The sequence below is a fragment of the Olea europaea genome, chromosome 17, assembly GCF_002742605.1.
Source record: "Olea europaea var. sylvestris chromosome 17, O_europaea_v1, whole genome shotgun sequence".
NCBI classification, from domain to species: Eukaryota; Viridiplantae; Streptophyta; class Magnoliopsida; order Lamiales; family Oleaceae; genus Olea; species Olea europaea.
This window is the reverse complement of record NC_036253.1, coordinates 13,458,365-13,475,161: the sequence shown is the minus strand read 5'-3', so window position 1 is coordinate 13,475,161 and position 16,797 is coordinate 13,458,365. Positions and strand designations below refer to the sequence as shown.

The 16,797-nt window shown below is 35.4% G+C and overlaps 2 protein-coding genes across 3 annotated transcripts; one reads left to right on the top strand and one right to left on the bottom strand.

Annotated features, from left to right (window-relative positions):
• Positions 1–10,895: 10,895 nt before the first annotated feature.
• On the bottom strand, positions 10,896–12,002 carry LOC111365647 (RGG repeats nuclear RNA binding protein A-like). Its single transcript, XM_022986186.1, has 2 exons — positions 11,986–12,002; positions 10,896–11,728 (listed from the first exon to the last, which is right to left on the bottom strand). The coding sequence occupies exons 1-2, from the start codon at positions 12,000–12,002 to the stop codon at positions 10,915–10,917; spliced, it is 831 nt and encodes a 276-aa protein (XP_022841954.1). The 3' UTR covers positions 10,896–10,914.
• A 466-nt stretch (positions 12,003–12,468) lies between these two features.
• On the top strand, positions 12,469–16,797 carry LOC111412964 (palmitoyl-acyl carrier protein thioesterase, chloroplastic-like). Of its 2 annotated transcripts, none has more exons than XM_023043820.1 (6): positions 12,469–13,241; positions 13,774–13,907; positions 14,092–14,205; positions 14,467–14,638; positions 14,750–14,818; positions 16,139–16,429. In XM_023043820.1, the coding sequence occupies exons 1-6, from the start codon at positions 12,930–12,932 to the stop codon at positions 16,250–16,252; spliced, it is 915 nt and encodes a 304-aa protein (XP_022899588.1). In that variant the 5' UTR covers positions 12,469–12,929; the 3' UTR covers positions 16,253–16,429. The 2 variants fall into 2 exon arrangements, with proteins under 2 accessions (XP_022899588.1, XP_022899587.1); XM_023043819.1 differs by lacking the exon at positions 16,139–16,429 and adding an exon at positions 16,444–16,797 and having other exon boundaries at positions 12,472–13,241.

Below are 16,797 nucleotides of genomic sequence, written 5' to 3'. Positions count from 1 at the left end.
TTCTATATTCAACTGAATGAGGTCACGTAGGTATGCATTGTTACACAATAAAGCCAATTATTGTGCATTCAAGTCACGTAGGTCACATGCCATGACTATCATGTTCTATATTCAAATCATGATACAAAACAATTACTGGCATACATTTTGTTGTGCATTCAAGCCCCAAACCATGTAAGCCACAGTCACATTTGACATATTAGTCAAATATAGGCATCGTTGTTCATAATGCGTACGGTCACAGATGTATAAATAAATACTGTCAACAATCAGGCCACATGCAACAATCAGTTGAGATGTCAACATTCAGGTCACACATTGAGATCTTGGTCACATATAGATAATGGCGAGGTCACAGACAATTGATCAATTGACAAATGACGTACGTTCCTATGTACTTTGTTTGTGGTGCTATATAAGCAACAGTCACAGTTTGACATCTTGTCTCACATGCAACAATCAGTTGAATCATTAGCAATGTCATTAGAGGCCACACATTCATAGCTCCCTTGGTCACACATCGACATCTAGGTCACATATTCATAATGGCGAGGTCACAGACATAATTTTTGTTATGTAATTAAGCGACATTTCGGGAGAAATCTAGGTCACACTCAATATTGGTACCAAGAACCCTAATCCAACGATAAGGGCCGATTAAGGGAAAATTACCTAAGACTTCAATGCTTCTAATCCATGAATTCTATCACCATGTTTGCCAATAAAAACATAATAACTAACAACTAAAATTATAATTACCTTTTTCGAGCGCATTTTCTTCGCGGTCAGAGATGTCAGTTGCTTATTAGGTGGTGTTTTTTTGGGGCTAACCACGGATTTTCTCTTGCTTCTACGTTCGGACGTATCTTCCACATTGATTACCAACTTCGCGGCCTTCGACATTTCAAATGTCCACAGAGATTTGGGTGAAAACGGCGGAGAGTATTATTCACTGCTTGATGTGGCCGGATGTGGCTTGTATTCTAAGTTGCCGGAAGTGAGATCAATGAGCGGTGTAGACGATTGAGAGAGTGGGAGATAGATGAAAAAGCGAAATTTCGGCACACTTGAGAGGAACCGTGTAGAGGATTGAGAGATTGGGAGCAAGAGAGTGAGAGATATATGAAATGGTTTATTATGGAAGTTATTATAATTACAATTCAAATTGCGATATTTAAGGGAACACAGCAGTTGCAATACATATCGTTGGAAAACTAAATTATAATTTTATATTTAAATATATAATAATTAAATTAAAACCTGAGATTTGCATAAACAATTTCGATGGCTGAATCTTGCACAGTGATCTCCAAATGTCGGGAATTCTATAATTTCCACAAATGGGAGGAAATGAACCTAAAACTAAACACACAAATCTAATGGGCCCATATTTTCCAGGCCGTATATATTTACATTACATTGACTAAACTGCATTTTAATTGCATGAACTGTTAATAATATTTATATATTATCACATTTATGTCTCACACTTTTTTTTTTATCACATTCTTATTCTGAAATTAACATAAATTGTTCCTTATTATGGTTTGTCCCCAAAATTTTCTTTAAGATAGAATAAAAAACTCATTTGCACAACAATAATGCAATATACAATTAAAGATTTGACCCTCATTCTAAAGCATGTACAATATTTTTGGACGAAAATCATAATTAAAGACAAGATTTTTTTATCAACGAAAATTTAAAAATGATAATGTGATGAAGAAAAAAGCTAAGAATATAAGTGTGGTAATAAATAAATGTTAATGATCTTTAATGTAATTAAAATGTAGTGTATTTATATAAAAAAAATATAAGTGTGGTAATAAATAAATGTTAATGATCTTTATGTAATTAAAATGTAGTATATTTATATATAAAAAAAAATGTGGTATACATAACCACCCTATCTTCTACCATGCCTAGTAGTTTTCCATTATAACCGAGCTTTGAGAAGATGCGGTAATCATTGCCATTGTCAATAAATTCAGAATTTTTCTTGATTAATTCTTCGAAAAATTCTTTCGATATCTTGGCTTTTGGCTTCTCAATGAAAAGTGGGATGTCGTTGTAACCATCCTCATCCAAATCCTAAAACTCGTCAACTTTAGTCTCTTCATTGATGTATATTCATACAATGATGCTTGGTAAACATCATTATTTACACTTAGTCACATGACATTATCCAATTGAAAAATTTATTAAAAAAAAACCCTTTTTCATGTTATTATTTGTTGACAACAATGCAAATGTCAACAATCATGTAAAAATGAGTGTACAATTAGCATAACCCCGATTCATATTCTTCATTCAAGCTAACATCATTCTCTTTTTGAGAGACGAAAGAGCACCTATTGGAGTTCTCCTCCTCCATCAACTTGTAAACTACGCTTTCACGACCTTCGGGTCATCTTGGTAGCAAATTGTACATTTGTTGTGTCAACACCTCCATGATACCAAACCGATGCAATGAAAGATGATTAAATTGAAAACTCAGTGATTCAATACATGAATGCCGAGAATTGGCAATATATCTTACAATTATGTGAGCGACAGTGCCTTTAAACGAGCTATATTGCGATTTTAATCTAATTGAACCTTAAGTCCCCCATCTCTTCCAAAAATTATTAATAAATCTCAACTAATAAAATTAGCAATAATTTATAATAAAAGTCATAAAAATCAAAAATAAAAATAGAAATAACACTCGTCCCTATTATTATCTCACATGTCGTGTTTGAAGGTTTACCTAATGAAAGTCCTTTTCGAGTTAAAGTACAGAAAGATCAAATTCATCCACCGTGCCTGTGCGTGAACCCAACCACATCATTGAGAAACCATGGGAAGTTGCACTTGAATGCTGTGAGAAACCTACTTGCACCAATACTGTCTGTCCAAAGATTCTTAGATGTTAGATCTCATTCTTGATTTCACATAAAATATGTAAAATATGAAATTGAGGGGGCATGTCTAAATAGCACAAACATTTTCTCTTAGATTTTCCAGACAATAACAATTTCTAAATTCCAAATTCTTTCAGAAATTCACATTAATATATTGTGTTGTATATTTTTCCACATTAATATGTTGTCCGATGTCTCTTCATACACTTACCTCTTGTTTGGTAGTTATTTTATGTCTGAATTGAAATTTTCTTTATTTTTTCATACTGTTCCGAATCTTCCGATACTTCGTAACTGTATTTTAAGGATAAAATTGTATGGAAATTTAGTTCGTCAAATTAAGTTCATTTTGCTAATCTCATCCAACTTATATCTCCCTTCAATCCATAACACTCAAGATGCTAACATTATCTTAAAAATAACACCGGCGAAAGACTAGTACACACATATATACACATACATACACATACAAGATAAAGAGTAATAAATACTTGGACCTCAGTTTAAACCTCTATGACAGAGAATATCTTAAATCTTGCATGGATAGTGTGTCTTAAGTAAACATATACACATCGCAATTCGATTGCACCAGTGTAGAGGCACCTCTTGTTTTCTGATCTGTTGGGATACATTCTGCGATTAACCTCTCTCACGATACTCCAGAGATGGGACGGTGAAGGACCCTTGAGGTTGGGGTTCAACCTTTTTAGATTGGCACATGATGAAAATCATTGAAATGTACGAAAAATCGAGTAGGCAAAGATCTGTCTATTTTGGGATATATATCCAATGTCAGATGCATTAGTTGGGAAACATTGTCACAATGTACAGGGGAATGGGAAATAATTACAACATATTTTTATCAGCTTTCAAATTTCAAATTGTGTACATATTTCGATTGAGATAATTTAATCAGATGTTTAGGCGAAATTTTAAGTTGGTCATTAATTTTATTTTCTGACTCATTTAATCATTAGGATTAGTTACACCTTCACTGGTGGTCACTCGATTAGAAAAAGAGTAATGCTATTCATAGTGAAAAATATCGATAGTTGTCATACATGTCATATACAAGGCAACTTATTATTTGATGCATAAAACAATAATGTATTAAATAATAAACTGAATTGTGCAAATCACGTAGGACAACTGACAGTATTTTTCACTATGAATAGAATTATTTTTAGAAAAATGAATGTATAATATGACCAGCCATCTGTTGATTAGTTCCAAGTAGTAGTCCTCCTATATGCCATTTGGAAATTTTTGATAAAATTAATGTGGGGAAGATTTGTTCCCACGAGACTGGAATGTAACCCATTTCACTGCTATTACAGTGATTTTGGTTTACAATTAATTTAGATGAGAGATGTATCACCTAACAAGTTAGATTATACGTTGTTGATGATTGAAAATGACGTGAGAAGATCAGATTGTTGGGAAATTTTTGGCCACCGTGGTTGGAGAAGAAATAATCCACCAGAAAATCAAGAAGATGGAAATGGAGAAGAAGAAGAGACAAAACGAACATGAAGGCTCAAACGCGTAATCATTGTCTTGAAACTATATTTGCCCTCTCTCGGATATGATTTTGGTGCTTAAAGGGTCTTGCGGCAAACGATTTGTAGGATTATAACAAGCCTTATAAAGAATCAACACTTAAGCACTTGTGTGATTCTCCAAAGCTTGAAAAACATTGGGGGAATTTGAATATGGATGAAGAAGACTTTGATTTCTTCTTTGTGAAATGAAGAGATGGTTTTTTCCAAATGTTTGTGATATGAATTCTATATCTTTTTAAAGACCATCAAACACTTATTTATAGCCATGAAACATTGCCACACCGCTAAAAATCAAAACTTAAAACCACCAACGGTCATTTTCTTCTTCCATGCGACCGCATGGTATTACGCTACGTGGTCGCATGGAGTAACTCAAAAAGGCCCTCCAAGTTTCGAGCACGCATAGCCAGATTGCTATGCGGTCGCATGACATTTATCTTGGGCCTTCAATTTTAGTTTCATTCCACTTCCGTTCCTTGTTTCACTTTCATTTCACACATATGATTCTTTTGATGTTGAATAATAATATATATCATAGATCAACTTAAGGAAAATATTTACAAAGTATTGCTGGAATTAGATTAAAAAAGTACAAAGTCATTGCACTAAAGAGACGGTTGGGGAGTGTTTCTTTGCCAAGTGCCTTGGCTCTACCTTAAGAAGGGGCCATTTATCCCTATTTACAGGTTGGACGACCACCACTTACCGGCTAAATATTACTTTTGCTATATTGCTGACGTAGAAATGCATGTTATTGCCCAAAATTCTAGTTTCCAAATTGTTTGTTGAGGTCAGCATGAAAGTCATTATGATGCCTACATTGCAGCTATGACATCAGGTAATGATGATTTGCATCTGGGTAATCATTAGTTGCTTGTAATTGGTTGAAAACCAGGTGCTCACGTTGTGGTTGCCATGTCCGATTTGATCTCATCACTCATGTCTCCGATTTTGAAGTTAGTACAGGGTGTAAGTGTTATGCCCTAAATCCAATTGATTTAGGTTGTAAACGCTTTTAATATATTTAATGCATTTGATTTTGGCGAGATCTATTATTTATTTAAATTAATTTTGTAATAAATAATATTAAATAATAGAATCCGAAGATCCAATTTTTAGGTAATCTGTTGATCACAAGGAATTGTGATTGTGAGATACAAATTACATATAATTGGATCTTGAATAAACCATGGTCGTAAGTAATATCGAGATACGGATATCGTTAATGCAGTTAGACCATCACGTGTGGCATTTCTTACTTGTGAAGTAAGTAGCTGATCTCACGAGCTAAAGTGTGGTGACACTTAAATGAACACGTGGATGTTTTGATATAGAACAAAATATTGGAGACCCGCTAAGAGATTCCACATGGATAACTATCTGAGTGTCAGTGGCTAATCTCTAACGTTCGGTAGTGGAATTGGTCCTGTGACTTGAGGTCGTCATGATACCTTATATGAGGACAGTCACACTTTGGCGGTGTTGGATGTTGCTCTGAAAGGGGCCGCTAATACGACATCGTTCAGGTGTGTTAAGAATCGTATGAAGGTTGTGATTGATCAATAAATGATTCGTCACTTTTAGATAGTAGGAGATTATGATTTGCGTTTCATTCAATTAAGTCGATGATGAAATCCTTGGCCAAGGTGTACTCATAAGTCGAAAATGAGTTTTCGATTTATATTGACTTAATAGTGGAATGAAAGATATGATCGATGATCGAGATTGACACAATTTCATATCTCGTAATTGATCGGATCGTTTTGACGAAGGGATAATAGTTCCACGGTGAACGAACGAATTTGGTTTTGTCATACCACGTGACATTTCCCATCACATGTATTGCCCTGATACATTGCTAGATGTCAATCAGGGACGGCGAATGTGAATTGACGATAAATTAAAAGGGTGTATTAATTTATCGATTTTGATTAGATCAAAATAATATTTCACGACGTTAGGCATCGTAGTCGGGAACCTAATGGGTCGCACACAAAAGAGAATTGGAAGACTGCAAATTGTCAATTGATTAATTTAACAATCGTTGGATAAATTAATTAATTGAATTTCTTATTTATAATCCCGAATTAATTAATTGGATTAATTAATTCACGGATCGGGTTTGATTAATTGGATTAATTAAATATTGGACCGGACCGGGCCGGGTCCGTTTGGGTTTATATATATATGCAGCTAGGGTTTGAGGTCCATTAAGTTATTCATTATTCTTGCTAGCACAAGAAAGAAACCCTAGCAGTTGCTGTTTTCTCTATGTGTGGATTTCATTGGAGGCTGCACAATTGGACAGCTGTGGGAGGCAGATTCAAGCTGCTGGAAAGGAATAACGTGAAAGAGTTTGCAAATCACACAAAAGGTATATTTCTCATCACAGTTTTTATCTAAATACAAAGTTGAATTCTGAATGGGAATTGAAATTTGTTAAATTCCGCTGTGCATGTTTAAGTAAATTCCCAACACAGGGACGGTGATCTGAACTATTTATTTAATGAAGCGTTAGGTCAAACTCCAACATACATTAATTTTTTCGAATCGAGTGATCAATCGTGAAACTGTTATAAACTTTAGTGATCAAAATGGTCAGAAAATCCTTTAATGAATAAATTGAAATTTTGCAGAACCTTAAATGACGAGCAGTGGAAATTCTATTCAATTTGTTGTTTTTAGTATCATTTCAATTTTGCTAAATTATATCACTAAATAAATACTATTATGTAGTCGAGGATATACCAACTAAAATCAAAATTGAATTGCGCATAAACAATAGAAACTAGTCCATTCAAGAATGAAGTCCATCTCATCTACAACTACAAGCATCTATGCACAAGCAGATACATTATAAATATAGTGCATGTTGTCACAGTTTAACAACTCTTGAACCTCGAACAAAAAATCGATCTCGCCATCAGCTCTTCCCCGCCCTTCGATTTCAAGTTCTTGGAGTGCCTTCGCTCCTCAATTTAGATATGTTAGGTCAAGTTGAAGCTTAATTAGTTGGATTCTTTAGAAACTAAAGCCCCGTTTGGCCCCAATTCTCATTCTCTCTCTCTCTCTCTCTCTTATTTTCAACCTCACAATCTTCTATAAAATAATATTATACGCAAATCAAAAAAATTTCGTTCTTTTTCAATCACATATTTTTCAAAAAAACACTATTCTAATCATTAAAATTTGAAAAGAATATAGGCACGGGGCTAAGTAAATCTCCAAAGTACAGTAAAACTTTAACAAAATTCGAGTTGCTAATCCGCCTAAATTTTCATTGATTATATAAAACTAAGGACCATTCTACACGTACATTGGCTTGAACATCGGATGTCTCGACGCACGTGGTAGGCGCCTCGGCCGGGTGTCCATAATGGACACCCGTTATGGACACCCGAATGTACAAGCCTATGTACATCTAGCATATTCCTAAAACTAAAGGTCGGGAGTGCCAACCAAATCTCCCAGTTATCAATGTAGAAAACAACAAATCAAAGATGAAGAATGGAGGAGAAAGAGAGAAAATCGATTGATAGCAGCCTCCAAAATTGGTTGCATAATGTAAGATTACAATGGTTTATATAGTGCAAAACTCAGGAAACATAATAAGACTAAACTACCATTAACCTAATTAACTTATTACTTTAACATCCTCCCTCAAATTCACGATGCTACGACAAGGAGCAACGATAGTTTGACCAACAAAAAGCGTAAATGATAAATCGAATTTGACTTCGTGGCAAAGTCTATGAGCTACAACGACGGAGAGCAACGAAAGGTAGGGAAATGATGCCGAATTGCAGATAACCGACGAAACCACACAATCTCAGCTAAACCAAACGGATGCAAATTTCAAATTCCAAATGAACTTGACATATCAATTCCAAGAACTGACTATGTCAAATTCCAAACTCCAGATAGATTGGACAAACGAAATTTCTAATCCCATAAACTGGGCAAACAAACGAAATTTCCAAATCCCGTGAATCGGGCATCAAACGAAATTTTCAATCCCACGAACTGGACACAAATTTCAAATTCAAGCTCGACAAATGCCAAATTTCAAATACACTAGATCAACACCAAAACAAATTTCCAATCCAAACTAGGTCCAACATTAATTGACCGACCCAATAAGTTGTCTAATACGCCAAAAGCAGCCCAAACCAATCACAGAAACCAAATTGCTGACCAAACAAATTTAACCCAAAATTCAGCCCATTCACTATGCTTTCAAACAAATTTCTCCTTTATGTTTCCTTTTATTTCAAAAAAAAAAAAAAAAAGAAACTAAATATCTAAGCCCAACTTTCATCCAATCGGTAGCCCAAACTATGAAAAAGTTTGCAGCCCAAACAATAGCCCAAAAGAATAAATTATCAGTTTACCTAATTAAATAGTGGGAAAATTTCATAACTAAGAAATTAATTATGGCACATTTCAAAAACAAGAAAACAAGTTTCAAATTTCTAAAATCAGACTTTTATTAACAATTATTTATAATTTAATTAGTTAATTAATTATTTTATTAATTAAATATATTTAGGTCACAGATCTATACAATTTGGTCACAAATTAACAATATAATTAGTTACATATTATTTTTTGGTCACAAATCAAAAATTTTATGTCACAAATTTTTTTACGATCACATTTCAAAAAATTTGTAAGTTATAGTTTGTTTATTGGTCACAAATTTTAAAAATAATTAGTCACGGATTAATTTTTAGTCACGACTTATCATATTATTGGTCACAACTTATTTTTCGATCACAAACACAAATTTTATAGGTCACATATTATTTTTCGATCACGAATCAAAAATTTTATAGGTCACAAATTAATTTTTCGGTCACAACTCAATAAATTATAAGTCACAAACACAAATTTTATCGGTCACATATTATTTTTCGATCACGAATAAATTTTTTTATAGGTCACAGTTTGTTCATCGATCACAAATCAAAAAATTAATTAGTCACGAATTAATTTCTAGTCACAACTTATCAATTTATTAGTCACAACTTATTTTTCGATCACAAATCAAAAATTTTATAGATCACATAAAATTTTTTATAGGTCACAAATTATTCATTAGTCACAAAATCAAAACTTTTATTGATTACAACTCATATATTCATTTCAAATTATTAGATTAATTGGTCACGATTAATTTTTAGTCACAACTTGTCAATTTATTGGTCACGACTTTTTTTCGATCAAAAATAAAAAATTTCATAAGTCACATATTATTTTTGGGTCATGAGTAAATTTTTTTATAGATCACAGATTATTCATTTGTCACGGAATCAACTTTTATTGGTCACAGCTCATTTATTCATTGTAAATTATCAAATTAATTGGTCACGGTTAATTTCATCGGTCACAAACCACCAACCACCATTTCGACCACCAGCTCATCGCCACCATCGTCGACATCACCACCACTACAACACCATCACCACCACCACTCCTCGACAATTGGTCACAAACCCCCCAAATAGTTGATTACAAACACTTTTGTACCACATCACCAACCACCACCAACACACCATTGCCACAGTCGTGCTGCCAACCGCCACTACCATCGCAAACACTACCACCACCACTATCATTGTCGCCTCAGTCATCATCAAGCAAAAAACACCCTAAAAACCACCTTCACCACCAACCGAAAAACCACATATCCATAATCAAAACCAAAATAACTGGTTTTGAACCACAAAAGTAACCATAGATCCAAAACGACCTCCACCATCGCCTCAGCCATCATCAACCAATAATCACTAATAGAAAACACACCTACCTAAGCAAATGAGAGAATGAAGAAATCACTCCCAAAAACAGTATCTCCATAGCCTCGTTTATCGCCGAAAAACATACCTAAACCCTAAGCACCACCACCTCGCTACCACAGCCAATGTCAGAACCATCATCGAGAAAGCAACGGCATAGCGATCTGCGCGATCTGAATCACATCTACACCATGCTTACCCAGCGCAGCAACTCGGCGATGTGCCTCATTACTCGCAACGCCGTCGTCCAAAGCAAGGACTCCGCAGCCTTCGACAACAGCAGCACCATCTTTCTGCTCGCCGGTGCTTCCTCAGTGATGCACCGGATGAGGGGAAGGGAGGAAGGCCGCCGTTGTGGGGGAGAAATGGAGAGAGAGAGAGAGAGAGAGAGAGAGAGAGAGACGAGAATGGGGATAGGCTTCTGTCGTTTGGGGGTTGGGGTGGGAGTGGGTATATCAATTTAATTTTATTAGGGTTTGGAATTTTGGTAAATAAAAATATTGATTAAAATAAAATTTCTGATTTTTGAATTGTTAAACTTGCCATCTAATTTTAGAATGTTGAATTTTTAATGTATGATTTTGTGTAATTTCCACCATCAACCACAGCCAATTAAATTTCCTCAGCCCCTTAACCAAATGACAATCCCAATCATAGTAGCTTTATAGCATCAACAACCGACACTCCCTGCCGCCGGCCACACCTCCAACTGTAACCTCCTCTGGAACCACGACCACGTCCACGACCGCGGCCACCAGGAGTACAAAATTTTTCACCCTCAGCAGGCTTCAAGAACTCGTTAATGCTGACAGACTTTTTTTTGGCTCTCTCTTCCTTCTCGGCCAATTCTTTTTTCTTATCCTTGAAAGAGCCCAATTCGATGAATACATCCTGATTAGTTTTCTTGTTTGTAAGTTGTTGCATAGATACAAACTCTTTCACATCAACTTTCCTCTCCTCGGTTTTAAAATCCTGAAGAGCCTTTCTTCTCTCCTCTAGAATCTTCTCATACTCGTCAAGAGTCATCTCCCTATCCTCAGGTTCCTTCTCTTCAATTTCAATTGCAGAAGTTTCCTTGTTTCCATGTGCTGCATCGTCCTCTCCTGAGGGCTTCTCATCATTCAGATTTTTCTCACCTTCATTGACAACTTCCTCGGTAACTTCAGCCAATTCATCAGTCTGAGCTCCCCAGTTACCTCTGCCAGATCCTTCACGTTTTATCTCATTTCCCTGCCCAGAGGCACTAGCATTCGCCGCCGGCTTAGTTTGCGGCCGATGCTTTGGCGCGGCCGAGGGAGCTAGGGCTTTGTTCGGCTCGATTTTTTTTGTGCATAAGCTGCGACATGTCCTCCGTATCGTCGTCTCCCAACAAACCAAATGGGTTCGCTGTCGCCATTTTTCAGCCACCAGAAGAAAAACCCAAGCCTTTGCAGATATATCAGAAACAAAATTCCTTAATTGAACTCTTCATTCATGGTTATATGAACTGATCTATGTTCAAGGGATAAAGGAGTAGCAGTTTGGTGAAACCCTGGCCGCAATGAACAGGACAATGCGTAGACAAAGAAAGAAAGTAAAACAAAAAAAAAAATAAAATTGGCAGCCGCCGCCTCCAAACTAAAACTAATGTGAGATTAAGTAGTTTATATAGTGCAAAATTAAGAAAACATAATAAGACTAAACTATCCTTAACCTAATTAACTTATTACTTTTAACAATCACTGCCGTAGCAGTAGCATGAGTTATTCTGGCATTGGACGGTCAGGGTTTGGGTGGCAGCCCCCTATTGGGGGTTTGGGGGATGTGGAAGCTGTTTTTACCCTTTCCCTTGGATACATTTGTATTTTCTCCAGTGTTTACGTCTACAAGCCGTAGAAAGGTAAGTTGGAAATTTTTTTGTTTTATTATTATTTTTTATTTTTGAGGTTCGGTGCTTTTTTTATTCTTTTTGTTATCGATCTGGAATGATCGAATTATAATGTAATTCGATTTCGTTATGTTATAAGGGGAGAATGGAACGGTGAGATGGGGAACAATGTTTGATTTTGATATTGGAGTTTGAAAATGGAATATATTATAATAGTTGTTTAATTTTTGTGGTTGAATTCTCAGATCTGGTTCTGTCATTTAATGAAAATGTTATTTTTATTTTATTTAGTTTTTGGAATTGCGGTTAGCTAGTGAAATTGCTGATTTTGTGTTAAAATTATTGTATTTGTTTGTCTGCATATAAGCATGTGGAAAATGATTTGAATGAATCGTTTCAATTACAAACACGTGTTCTCCTGTTTAATTGCATTTTTCCCAATATGTTTATTTATATGTTTCTCTGCATCCATGGAGAAAAACTGCTGAAGGGTTTCATTCTACAAATAAGATAATCCTCTTGTCTTGCTCTTCCCCCTCTTCTGTCTCGTTGCTCTTGTTTTATGATGTACAGATCATCCTTTTTCACATGTGAACAGATTAATTTTTCATGATATTTACTTGTAAAGAAAATGAGTAATAATGTCTTAATTTGTGGATTACATTGTTGTGGAGAGAGAAAATGACATTTTGGTGATTCTTCGATCAAGTGGAGCCATACCATTGAGGGTTGCAGTTTCCAAGAATTTGCTAATTTTTCTTCATTGTCGCACAGACTGACTTAATAGGTTACAGTAACAATGGTAGCCGCTGCTCCAATGTCCACCCTTCTCCTAATAGCTTCTTCAGCTTCAGATGCCTCAGCTAAAACTCCTGGAAAACTCCAAGGAAGGACAATTATGTTTAAATCGAATTCCCTACATTCCGTTGAGCGCTTTGTACGTGCTTCTCCCAAGGTAAATGGGACCAAGCCAGACATGCATGCTGACCTCTCTGGTTTAGGAAAGACTGTGCAAGATGGTATGATATTTTGTCAAAACTTCAACGTCAGGTCATATGAAACAGGGGCTGATGGTAATGCTTCCATAGAGACTTTGATGAACTATTTTCAGGTATTGTTGGGAAAATTCATTGTTCTAGTGCATTTATGTGCTTTCTAGTTATTTTTATGTACTGAACCTACTATATGTTGTTGGAAAAATGAGTAAATGGCTCACTTTTGTCGTTCTATTTATGTTTATTAAAATTAATCTGCGTTATTTGGCAAACTAGATTAATTGATCAAATTAATTTGTTTATTCTGTTGAAAATTAAATTTGCTAGATTTTGTCGTGTTCACTGCATATACGGTGTTCTGCAATTCCGATATATGTAAGTGCAAAACCGTTGTGGAAAGACAATAAATGCATATACAGTACGCAGTATATACAGTATGCTAAGTTGTTGCATATAGGGTATGCTGTGCAAATACGGTATGCTGCATATACAGTAAACTGTAAATACGGTATGCTGCATATACGATATGTATAAATCCAACATGTAAAGTTCATATACGGTATGAATGAATCCGGTTTCGTCCACTACACTAAAATCCTACATATGTTTAGTCCACTGCTGCTTGACAAGATGAACTCTTTTTTTCAGGAAACAGCACTTTGCCATGTAAAGACTGTAGGACTGTTGGGTGATGGCTTTGGTTCAACTCCGGAGATGTACAAAAGAAATTTAATTTGGGTAGTTACCAAAATGCAGGTTATTGTAGATCGGTATCCTACTTGGTAAGTTTTGCCCTTGTTTATATTTATTCATGATAACCCATCTCCAAGTCCGGAAAGTATTTCTCCAATCCCAAGCAAAAGTGAAAAACTGATTTCATCGTTACTTGGTTAAAAGTCCCAAGTAAATGCTATGTAGTTAACTCGGTAAAATTTGATTGTTTTAGATATTGGTTCTATCTTGCAGGGATGATGTAGTTCAGGTCGATACTTGGGTAGCTGCATCCGGGAAGAATGGGATGCGCCGAGACTGGGTTGTACGTGATAGCAATACTGGTGTCACATTAACTAGAGCTTCGAGGTTGGACACTGCTCTATTTACTTTTTTAACGATTTGTTAAAGATGACTAAGTAGTTCTTAAATGTTAATAGATCTGCAGTGGTCTACATTTTTTATCCATGCTCGCTGGAATGGTCACTGGGTATATTGAATCACGTGTTTGTTGAAACTGGATTTCTTTAGTTTCAATGTCCTTAGATGAGTGTTAGAGCTAATGTCCGTAGATGTGTGAATCTAGTTTACTATCTGCTATCTTTTTGATTTTTTATGAATTAACTGCAGTCAATGGGTGATGCTGCATAAAGAGACCAGGAAGTTGGCCAAAATGCCAGATGAGGTCAGAGAGGAAATAGGAGGCTATTTTGTGGATTCTCCTCCTGTTGTGGATGAGGACAGTAGAAAGCTATCAGAACTGACTGATGACAATGCAGATAATGTTCGTACTGGTTTAACCGTAAGTAACACACCCTTTCTCTATGAAGAACATTACTCAGTTTCTATGACATTTATCACTACACACCCCTTCACCTGATCTCACTCTATTGAAACTGATCTTTGAATTCAGCCTAGATGGAGCGATTTGGACCTAAACCAGCATGTTAATAATGTGAAATATGTGGGATGGATTCTTGAGGTAAATATTCTTCTCCCTTATATTAATTTAATATATCATTGTTTTTCTTCATTCCTGCTAAAATATTGGAAGTACTTATTTTTACGTATGAATAGAATTTATCATTTTTAAAAGGTAATTGTGAAATACCCATGCAATATAATATTGCTCTGCATGAACGACGTTATACAAAAGAAGACATCTGATTCAGGATGGAATGCATATGTTTTTATATTATTTTATAGTGTGTGCGTAGGAATTTCGAATTTGGCCCTCAAACTGCCTGTCGCAGCTCCTTTTTTTTACCTTCTTTCTGTTTTCATTTATATTTCTTTTTACTTTGGAAGATTTTTCTCTGTTCATTTTTGGCACTTGATTGTTGTTTCTTGGACTGTGAGGTTGTCAAGTTACTTAGAAAACTTGGATAATATGCAGAGGTACATAATTATACTTGTATGTTATATTTTTGTGTACATCTAACATAAGCTGATGTGAGATACCTCTTCAGTGTGGAGTAACATTACTTTACAGGAATATGATCTAAACTTCAGATTCTTATTTCGCTCAGTAATGCTTTGCTGAAGTCTTTAGGCCTATATTCTCTTTTTTGGCGTTCAACTTGGGGGAAAGGCATCAGGCTAGATGAATCTATATATTGTGTAACTAATGGGCAAGGTTTTGGGCTTAAAGGTTTTTGGAGGAGAAGAATACCTCTTAATGGTAATCTGCTTAAGAATCTGAATAATCAATGAGCTTAGTTTAATCAAAAAATCTATAGACCCATAGATTTCACCATGCCTAGCCAGGATAAAAACCCTTAACCACAGGATATAATAATTTGTACTCTATATGTCCTATAAAGATAAACTTGTTTCTATTTTCACACAGATTAAGACAAATGTAATTAATTTAATTGGAAATATAAAGTTTTCTTACATTTTTCCCAATATACCTATTCATTAAAATATGATAACAAGACACATTAAATAGGGGCATATTAGAAAACTAAAAAATCATCAATGCTCTCAATGAGGAAGTGATCTATAATTTTGGGACAGACAAAAAGGGATAGCAAACCTCTCTTTATGGGGGAGGGGAGAGTAAATGCTAAATACTCCAATAGCTTTTTTTAGAGGGAAAAAACAAATATTACTTTCAAAAACTGCTTAATCATGCTTCCTATTCTAGCTAGTTATAGTTTTGAGATGTTCCTTTTATACATATTGTACTTTTGCATGAATTGTGCATTATTGGTGTGTGGTAAGGTTTCACGCATGCATGCGTGGATATCAACTCTAGAAGGAATCTCAAGATGCGAACGCTTCTATAATCTTGTTTCAGCAACATCAGTCACAAATTACCGTCTGCTGGACTGTTCTTTGTTGCCATGTGTTTACAGTTATTGGTTATTACCGCATCGTGCTTTCTCCATCACTGTTAAGATTTAGTTTCTAAGAAAAAGACACTTAACTTGTATATGTAAAAAGAAAATAAAAATAGTCTGGGCCCTCTTAATGACTGGCATTGACAACAACTTATTCTTGTATGTAAATGACTGTGAGAAAGCTATTTCACCTCTTGGCTTCCGTTAGGACTTGTTTCAAGGTAACTTGCATCTTACAGTGAGTGGTTTACTTTGGTTGCAGTGTGTTCCATTACCTATCTTGGAGACTCGTGAACTTGCTGGCATTACTCTCGAGTACAGGAGGGAATGTATGATGGATAGTGTGGTGCGATCCCTTACTTCCGTGGTGAGCAACGGTGTTGGTGACTTGGCAAGTTCTGGTAAGGTTGAGTGCCAGCATTTGCTTCAACTGCAAACCGGGCCTGTAATTGTCAAGGGGAGGACTGATTGGAGGCCGAAAAAATCTAACTCAGAAGTCTCCAAAATTTGAGCTTAACTATTTATGTTAAATGGCGAATTTACGAACTCCACGTAAGGAAAAAGTATTGCAACTTCCAAAGTTATTTTGTGCAATAATGACCATTTTTTTTTATAA

Bases quoted from the DNA above. Each gene is read 5' to 3' on its own strand.
- LOC111412964 (XM_023043819.1), top strand. From the start codon at position 12,930: ATGGTAGCCGCTGCTCCAATGTCCACCCTTCTCCTAATAGCTTCTTCA. The intron at 14,206-14,466 runs GTTGGACACTGC...AATTAACTGCAG, and splicing joins ACATTAACTAGAGCTTCGAG to TCAATGGGTGATGCTGCATA. The intron at 14,639-14,749 runs GTAAGTAACACA...CTTTGAATTCAG, and splicing joins ATGTTCGTACTGGTTTAACC to CCTAGATGGAGCGATTTGGA.